The sequence below is a fragment of the Homalodisca vitripennis genome, chromosome 5 (assembly GCF_021130785.1).
Source record: "Homalodisca vitripennis isolate AUS2020 chromosome 5, UT_GWSS_2.1, whole genome shotgun sequence".
In the NCBI taxonomy this organism is placed as follows: domain Eukaryota; kingdom Metazoa; phylum Arthropoda; class Insecta; order Hemiptera; family Cicadellidae; genus Homalodisca; species Homalodisca vitripennis.
The window spans coordinates 23842011-23852553 of NC_060211.1; the positions used below are offsets into that span (position 1 = coordinate 23842011).

Genomic DNA, 10543 nt, shown 5'->3' on the forward strand with positions numbered 1-10543 from the left:
TACAGAGTGGGGAGAAGCGGCTGTGGTGGCACCATTTCACGTGCTGTGCTACATAACCTTTTATGGGTATTATTGTGTAGTGTTTTGTGTTTCAATGTTTATATTGGGTTTATAAAATTAGGTTATGTTAGTCTGAAATTTTAATCAAACAAGTCATAATTTAATTTGCACAACAGTTTATTGTGGTAAGATAATTTGTAAAAACCCTTTTATCTAATTTAGAAGTTATTGACTTGGACCAAAGTGTTGATTGTCATTAATGAAATAATTGTAGTGTCAGTCATGTGGTATGCCTATATAGTCTTATAAATTATTGTTTAAATGCTTTTATATAATAAATATTTATGGTTTATGATAATATTTTAAATTTACATGTGTTTCTTATTTCAATAATTTTTAGCCCTTTTGGTTTGTAGGATCTATAGGTGTTCTTCTGGGAAAAAATTTGTATTATTGGATTGTATTACTTACTTAGGCTAGTATTCTTTTACTAAGAACCACTGAAAAATGTTTAAAAAGTGAATAGGATTTCAATATTAATATAATTAAATTGAGAAAAAGGTCTAAAAGCTAATAAATACATTCTCCTAAAGCTAAAGAAAAGTCTTTAGTAGTGTTGTTATCCCTCAGGTAGGGTGGTTGGCCCTTGTTCAGGCGCGGCAGTCAGGTAGTTATATGTATTAGTCATTGATGGCTTTATGAACAAAACAAAATGTCTACTGTTATCATTATATTTTTTAAATATTTGGTATTTATTTACAATAGCGTGACCATGGAAAATGGACTTTTTTTCATGGGTTGGGCATTTATAGCCAAGTATTATTATCACAGGTGCATATAAACTAGGGGGAAAGTATATTATTGTATTATATTGATGCCTTTCGGGCATTTTTGCGTTAAGGAGCAGGGGCATCACGTGATCTGGGATTCGACTTTTGCAAGCTCGAGTTAATTTTTTTTTTAAAAGAGCAATCAGTGCGCAGCGGGCAGGCATCGTTGACCGGATTAACGTATTAGTCAGCATCATTTCAGTAACTTATCACTTACCTTAATGAACATCCAACACAAAGGTGTGCCATTACCACTACTGAACTAGGAGGTTAAGAATAGACACGGAGGAACAAAATAGTTCAAAATGGCATCCCTTCTTTATTTGAGAGAGCCGCGGAGTAATACCAAACTGTCAAATATGGATAGTGTTGCCAGAGGTACTGTCAAAAACAGAGTTTTCAGAGGATTTCAAAAAATCGTAACTCCTTTGATTTTCGTTGCCGACGAATTTTTTCTTCACTATTGTTTTCAGGAAAAATTGTAGTTTTCAGGAAAAAAAAATGAACATACCTTTCCATAGTCACGTTATTGTAAATTGATACCAAATATTTGTTTTATTTAAAATTAGGCCTACAGTATTTATTTATTTACATACGGTATACACCATTTTACCTTTGATATAGGTATTATGAAAATACAAGAGGCTTGATAAAAACAACTTGCATAAATAGTTTACATGCTAGAGCAAACAAAAGCAAAAACAAGCAAAACAAGTGCCAAATAACATCAACATTGTGAATAAAAAGAAAAATTACAACAGCAGAAGTAGAATGCACACTGTAGAAGTATATCATGCACAACAGTTTCAAAAGCTCTACACGTCATAAGACCTAAAGAGAACATTGCTTTCCAATTCAAGACCATTTAAGAAATTGTCGACAAGAAAAGTGCTTCAATAGTAACTTACTGTGGTATGGTCTAAAACCAAACTGTCTCTTGGATAGTAATTATTTGTTTCCAAGTAATCAGCTAACTGGGTACGGACAGACAATCCAAGACCTTTTGAGTCTGTTGGCACAATAGAGATGTTCACTCACAATTATTCTTAGTTTCCTTCTTATGTACAGGTATTACTATGCTTTAGTTTATCAGGGAAAGATCTTTGTTTTACGCATAGCAACAACTTTTTTAAAGACATAGAACTATTCAAGGTCCATAGCTATAAACATAAACAATTTTAAAACCAAATTACATTTATCATTAACATCAGAAACTAGACTATGTACAACTAACCAGTTTGTTTGACTAAGGTTATATACAAATATATGGGAGTGCCGATGGCCGAGCGGTCTAAGTCGTTGGACTTTGGGTCTGAGTTAGAGATAGCGCAGGTTCAAATCCTGTCTGTGACCGTTGCACTTTTTATCAGTACCATCAACCTCGTACTGTATCGACTCTCCCCCTTATTCTGTTTGATAAGATCCTCGCACAGGCCAGTGGCCCATGAGGACAGACAGAATAAGGCTTAAAAGGGGATCGGTCTCTCCTTAAAAAAAAATAAAAAAAAGATTAGTGCCTCCTACTCAAAGTATGATTACGGACTGGCCTGTTTGTGATATCTGGTATATAAAGTTCTTCTAATCTCATGTCTTTAAACTTTTGCTTATGTACTGCTCAGACGTCAGAATGGGTTCTTTATTAAATTCATTAAATATATTTAAAATTTTCTTTTTCAGATTTGTCTAAGCTATAAGTCCCAATCACCCATGCTCTAATGCCATTCTCAGGTTTTAAAAACTGGTGATACATCTCCACACAATCATAATAATCTAATGTTAATCACACTAATTTAGTATTCAAATAATGTATTAATACTACAAATACTAACAATTTTTTATATTATAAGCACAGAAATCACCAAGAAATGTATTTAGTTGTGAGTAGTACACCTTCTTTCCTTCAATAAAGTGAACAATAAATGGGAACATTGGGGAAGCAGTAACCTCATGGAAGGGAAGGGGGATGAAAGTAAGTAGCCAGTGATGATAAAGCATACACATAATGAAATGTTAAGAGTACACCTAGTAACCTGATTAATTGCTAATAACCAGATCTGATTAAACATGCTATTTAAAACACCTCATTTATAACATTTAAAACAGGGCCTTCGTTCTTTGAAGAATCTGAAAAAATGAGAGTTTATTCTTCCTGTGAAAATAATGAAAATATTCAATTAAGTTTAGGTGTGGGAATGAAGAGGCCTGTCAATCTGTTCAAATTGTTCCATCATGAGATGAACAAAAACTTCTCCAGTAAAACAATAGCAGTAAACAGCTGTTCTACTGCTTATTTCCAACTCCCTTTGATTAAAGTAATATCTGGGAGTTTCAAAAGGAGTACACAATTCAAAAAATTCCCTCAACATTCAAGAGACTCCTCTCAACAAATGAAACCACCTGTGCAGATGCATTAGCACTTTCACTGCTGTCCTATACCTGTGCAGATGCATTAACACTTTCACTGCTGTCCTATACCTGTGCAGGTGCATTAACACTTTCACTGCAGTCCTATACCTGTGCAGATGCATTAACACTTTCACTGATGGTGTATACCTGTGCAAATGAATTAATACTTTTACTGCTGGCCTATACCTGTCCAGATGAATTAACACTTGCACTGTTGGCCAATACCTGTGCAGATGCATTAACACTTTCACTGATGTCCTATACCTGTGCAGATGCATTAAAACTTTCACTGTTGTCCTATACCTGTGCAGGTGCATTAACACTTTCACTGCTGTCCTATACCTGTGCAGATGCATTAAAACTTTCACTGTTGTCCTATACCTGTGCAGGTGCATTAAAACTTTCACTGCTGTCCTATACCTGTGCAGGTGCATTAACACTTTCACTTCTGTCCTATACCTGTCTAGATGAATTAACACTTGCACTGTTGGCCTATACCTGTGTAGATGCATTAACACTTTGACTGCTGGCCTATACTAGAGACATCAGAGTATTCAGCCTCATCAATATAAGATATCTGCTGCACTCAACATGTTAAAATGTACAATACTGTATGGCTACATAAATATTGATTATATTTAAAGTAAAATCTGTCATATCTTTATGGTCTAACATGGCAACAGGGTGCGTGTATGTAAAGGGTGCCTTCACATTACTTTTTAAATATTGGATATATAATAAAGTAATGTAAATTTATGTTTTGTCACTGTATCTTTTGCTTTTAAAAATTATTTTATTCAAGATTTGTAGTTTACAATATTATCATCCTAATATTATGTTTCATTTTACAGATAATCAATTTATTTTTGGGTCAATACAAACGAAAATTAAATTGAATTATAATGCAGGTAGGTTTTTAGAGTGTATTAATTAGTTTCATTAAGTTATATATTAATTAGTATAGTGATAAATATTTGTATAGAGTTTCTGCTTTCTAATAGTCATCAAATTTGTAATGGATAATTTACTAAATAGTGCAATCCTACGTTTGTACTACGTAAATCCTGTGATGTTAAAAATAATTGAGTACCTCATATAAACTGTTCTTCTAAAAGCCTTAATGAAATTATTGAATGCATTTTTAACACATATTCTTAAAATTTTAGGCCTTCACAATCATTTTTATACCAAAAGTGCCAGCCATCTTTGGCCAAAAAGTTATAATTTAATTTTAAAAGTTATAACTTTTTTTTTAATTTTAAAACTAAATTTTATTCTTCTATAGTTTTTCCTCAAACTGTAATAAGGAAAAGTTTGTTATTTGTTATTCAAAGTTGTAATAACCAGGTTAAACAGACAGTTCACTCAATCAATCATATCTTTATTCAATTTTTACATTTTGTACAACGAATAGTGAATTCTAATCCTTAAAAGTTATATAAAATAACCAGGTTTCTTAATGCTGATCTTCAGAAAGTCTGTTAACATCTATCAAAACTTCGTGTCATTTATATATTTAATAAAATTTGAAACTTGGTTATAAAACTTTATCCCTTCATAAGAAGTTTTTTTTTTTTAATTGTAGGGTATATTGTGATTAAATTATTTTATCCTAGTATCATATGAATTATTTTGAGTGTGCACCAGGAATTTGCTACCATTGTTTCTGACATACATAATAGATTCTAAAATATAAAGAGCATAGGCTACATGGTTGATATTTTTAAATCAGCAAATAAATGTTTTACGGTATTAAAGAGATACAGTTGTTAAAAACACTTTTGGAAATCATTATGTGAAAGATCTTTAATTGTGTTCATTGCCATTTCCTTGAGAGCCTTAGAATCTGGCCATAGCTTTTCCTTCAATGATGATTTCATCGGAAACAGGAATAAATTGGCTGGTGCCAGGTCAGGCAAGTAGGGTAGATGTTCTAGCATGGCAACTCTGATTTTGGTTAGATAATTATGCACTAACAAACTATGATGTGCAGAGTTATTGTTACGAAGCAAAGAAATCAGTTTCCCAGATTTTATAGTATAATTCCTGATGGCATCTGAAGAATTTACAAATATTGTATTCATTGTGTAAATTACTTTTTAGAACCCAAATGAGGACACAGAGTGGAATGATATTCTTAGAAGTAAAGGAATAATACCTCCAAAAGAAAAGGAAGTTACTGAAGATGACATTGTGAGTTTATTGGAATCAACAGTTCAAGAAAAAACAACAGGTAACATTCATTTCATAAATTTAATGTGTAATACGAAATATGTGTTTAATACTTAGATGATTAACCCATTGAGGAAGCAACTAACCTAGCATCTTTAGGACTGAATGTTTGAATTCAGTTTGGTAAAAACGCATCTGTGCACTAAAATATTAATAGAATGAGTTTGGATACAGATAAATTAGTAAATTTTTCAGGACATTGAGTCTATTTGGTTGCTCTACAATAGTGTTTGTTGCCTTCTCCAAATATTTTTTTATTAAAAACTTCACAATGCTTTTTACATAGAAAACCAGTTTTAATTGGATTTCTTAATTATCAAGCATAATAACGAAACAAACAAAATTATATTACATTTTTTCACTTTTTGATGATTTTATGACGAGCTCTTGAATTAGCTGTCTGGGAGATGAGATAAAACTGTTTGTTTCATTCAATTTTTATTATTAAAATGATAATTAAAATAAACTATTTACATTACATACAATGACCATCCATTTACATTTTATAATTCACTTTTGTGTCAGTCTTTAATATCTCAATACCACTGTCCAAGCATCTCTCTACTTTTGAAGTACGCAAATTGTCTTGTCCCATGAGGTAGCGGAAGAATTAAAAAGTCATTCAACAACTATAAACAGTTAAATGACTAAACATTTAGAACACGAAACGTAGAATGTAAGCAGAACATTGAAGTAACGAAAATTGAGCATATGGCAAAATGTAAACAGTAACAAAACAAGCTATTAGTTGTGATTCCAGTATGCAATATAGTAAATTGAAACGGAATAATTGCTTATAAGGATGCATAAGGATACAGAACTGCAATGTAGCAGAAAAACAAACAAATACGTGATGGTTAGCGTCTAAAAAGAGCACAAAAAGTGTCGCTCGAGCAAGATTATTCAGTCCTGCTAGGCCGCAACGAGTGACGCTCGGGCAAGTTCCCCAATCTGAAACGTTTATTATACAAAAGCATAATTCATATACCGTACTCAAAAACAATTGTAATGGTATAACTAATCAAATTAAAGCTTGGCACACTGTCATATTTCTTTTAATCTAAGGTGTGACTATTTATCCAGCCATATTTAGCACTATAGTAGGGTGATACCAAAGTTTAGGACTATTATTGTTAATAAATTTGAATACTGATTGGAGTGGTAAATTTTTCATAGTTAGTAATGTTTTAAAATATCTCCACAAAAGAATTTTTTAATTAGCTTTTATCGATGAGGAGTTTCTATAGGAAAACCGTATGGTTCTGGATAGGCCAATAAAGGACTGAGAGTTTATGGCTAATTTATTAATTTAATTCAATTATTTATTTGCACATTATATTTGCAAGATTGTTACGAAAGTAATAACAAATTGGTGCGTCATAACCAACGCATGTATATTAATAATAATTACATTTAAAACACAACAAATGTTCTTAACTAAGATGCATAAAGCTACAGAATTTATTATAAATTTACACATTGTCAAATAAACAAACTTACACATTAATGATATATTAAACTCAAGAACAACACAACCGAGCACAAGACTGAAAAAGCCGAAACAAATGGTTCAGCTTAAGACAAACCCATACTTTCGACAAGTTAAATTACTTTTTTCCACTGTTAAATGTCTAGGATTTTCATTAATGATAATTTAACATAAAACTGCCATGTTGAATATAATTTCCTAAATAAGATTATCGAGAATAATATTTTTTATTTAGACACATAATGAGTTGTGTATCTAAAAACTATGTAAAATCTGTATACTATGCATTTTTCAATCTATAGTATGGTATGGTCTAGTCATATGGGGGAATGGTGTTTAAATTAATGACATCCTCATCCTACTAAAGAAGGCCATCAGGGTAACAATGGGAGCACAGCCTCTGGACCATTTTAAAACACTTTTGTATTACACTTGAACTGCAAAATTAATAATTTATATGTTTTTGTCTCAACATAAATTCTGAAAAAATACTCCATCTCTTATTTTAAGCAGTATCACGCATAATATCAGAATAGAAACAATAGTGTAATAAAGTATTGTATGCTTAGCAAAACAACACAGTCACATGCTAATTTCCACCCAACTAAAAAATGTAATTTAGAAGTACCCAACAAAACGTTTTACAATTAAAATGTATTACTAAAAAATCCATGTTATAGTTTGGCAGAATGTTTTAGTATTAAATATATAAATTTGTAGATTGTCTGTTATTTTACTTTATATTTATTGTGTTTAATCTCCTACTCTTTAAAACAGCACTTTTTACATTGGAATTTCTTTTAACATTTTAATATTAAAAAATACATGTAGAACATGTGTATTAGAATATTGTTTTGATTCTATCTTTGATGTATGATTTTGTCTATGCTTCCTGTAAAATGTTAATACGTTGTATTATTATTTAAACTGATACATTCCACTGAGTTCAGGAAAGTTTAGTAATTTTTTTTATTTAAAGTTATGAAGTAGCCAGGATTGTGTACAAGTGGGAAAGGAAGTAGATGGAAATGTCTTACACATAAACTTAGAAGATAAAACAGTTCTTGTAGAAATAATAAAATTAAGTAATTTATAACAGTATGTATTATAGCTGTTGTAGAAAGTCTGGAGAATTAGTAAATTTATTTATTTGGCACAATAAATTGCCATTATGAAAGATTAATTCTTATGATTTAACTTAAAACGATTTTCATAGACCAAATTACTATTTGGACCATGACATAATACATTTAGAAAATTGTTTACGTAACAGGCAAGAAGTCATTGGCAGACTTGGACTTGAACGAATTAGACGAGCTGGAGGATGAAGAAGACGAGAAGATTTTACTTGAATACAGAGCCAAGAGGATAGCGGAAATCAAGGCTTTAGCAGAGAAAGCTAAGTATGGTGAAGTGCGTGAAATCAGTGCGGAAGACTACATCGGACAAGTGAATAAGGCAGGAGAGGGAGTGTGGGTCGTACTTCATCTATACAAGCAGGGGTGAGTAAAAAAATAAATCTCTCCAGTTTGTATAAAAATTATATATTCTGTTTCTGTAGTTGTCAAAGTCTATTCAAATCTGTTTGAAAGCATAATATGATTTTGTACATTTGCCATCGTTATATGTAACAAAGTGTATAACACACCATTTAACAGTCCACCGATAAGTGAAACTAAATTTAACATATAAATAAACATCAATTAGACAAACTTAAATCAGAGACTTTAGGAAAATTTTTTGATTATACTAGCAAGAAGTATATATTGTTATTGTATATTAAAGTGATTTTTTATTGTTATTCGGAGTTGTTCCTTTTGTTCTGATTATTTGCAAACTAAACAAATAATGCTATTTTAAATTAGAAAATATTTCGAACAAAACTATACCTCAAAATTAGAGCCGGGTTTACTTTAGTGGTTGGATAGAAGCCCAAAATGACAATATGAATCTTCAGTGTGCAAAAAAAATTCTGAACAGGCCCAAATCAGTCATCCTGTTTGCCCTGTAAATATATTGTTTGCTGAATAAAAACCTCACATGTGATGGACAATAATAATTGGGCTTCTTTATAGATTCCAATTATAAATTCCCATCTGTTAAATTCAGATGATAATTAACACACAACCAAAGATGTTTGTGTAAGATGTTGTTTTCAAATGTAAGAAATGACTATAAATGGACAATATTTGATTTCCTCTACTATTTAAGCTCAAAACCCATCTCAGATGTCTTTTACCTCTACATTGTCTGCAAATGGATTAACATTTCCACTGCATGCATTTCAGTACATCCAAGTATTTGATACATTGACGTAACAGTTATAATGAAGAGTTCATACTTTTGTAATTGTCAAACATAGCTGATGTGCGTGTAAATCAATCCAATTTTTTTATAATGTAAGGCTACTTTACTGAGTGTCAATGCTAAGTTAAATTATATAATTATAATAAAGCTCTTAGTACTGATAGGTTATCTATTGTTTCAGGATTCCTCTGTGTGCATTGCTCAACCAACATTTGAATCAACTGGCCTCCAAGTTTCGTGCCACAAAGTTTCTAAAGAGTGTTTCAACAACTTGTATACCAAACTATCCTGACAAAAATTTGCCAACTATATTTGTGTACTTTGAAGGGGAGATGAAATCTCAACTAATTGGACCTGTGTCTTTTCGCCATGCCGACATTTCTGTTGAAGGTAATTTTAGTTTCACAAAGTCGTTTAACAATATAAACACTAAGAATCTTTTCTTGTTCCACACTGATATTGACCTTGATATTTTGTGTTGCAGAATTGGAGTGGATGCTAGGACAGACAGGAGCAGTGCAGTCAGAAATCACTGACGACCCTCGGCCTAAACCTAAGGACGTTTTGTTTTCCTCATTGAAGGGTGAAAACAATGACTGGACTTTATGATAGAGCTGATTCATCGGATATAATGATTTGAGTTATGCCGCTTTACATTGTGTATTTCAATAATTTGTTTCTTACTTCCCATAGTAATGGCATGGATGTGTTGATTTTGTTTGCACTTATACTTTTATTTATTGTTAATGATCAAAAAATTGTTTTTAAAACATTTTATTTTTTACTTGTAATAAAGAAGTATTTATTGTACTTACAAGGTGTTTTTTTATGTATAAACTACAACAATTTATTGCAGTGTATAATGTGAGTCGATGGTCTCTTATCTTCACTATATAATATAACATATTTATCTATCTTTCAAATATATCAAAGACACAAATATGTAAATATCGTTTCTTGTAGTTTGCAAAAAATGTTTAATTTAAAAAGTGTAGAAATTGAAATGATTTTAAAATTAAACATTTATTTGTGTAATCCAAGAACTTTTTAACTAAATTACCTCTATTGGCAGGTGACTTTTCCAGGTTTTGCAAGAGTATTTCATAAAAAATATAAGAGATACTAAAATTTACTTGATTATTTATACGTTTCTCTAGTTTCAGAAAATATATAGTTTGATGGAAACTTAAGTCTCGTGTAAGATTATGCATTACTCACATGGAGTGATACGTCAACTTAAAATATGGAAGAGTGCTCATTCTGCAAAAGCGAGCTATAA

At 31.2% G+C, this 10543-nt stretch overlaps 1 protein-coding gene across 1 annotated transcript; it reads left to right on the top strand.

Moving 5' to 3' along the window:
- Nucleotides 1-10078, top strand: LOC124361856 (viral IAP-associated factor homolog). The gene is made up of 6 exons (XM_046815888.1): nt 1-185; nt 4088-4144; nt 5340-5469; nt 8231-8459; nt 9446-9654; nt 9749-10078. The coding sequence occupies exons 2-6, from the start codon at nt 4139-4141 to the stop codon at nt 9871-9873; spliced, it is 699 nt and encodes a 232-aa protein (XP_046671844.1). The 5' UTR covers nt 1-185; nt 4088-4138; the 3' UTR covers nt 9874-10078.
- Nucleotides 10079-10543: the final 465 nt, after the last annotated feature.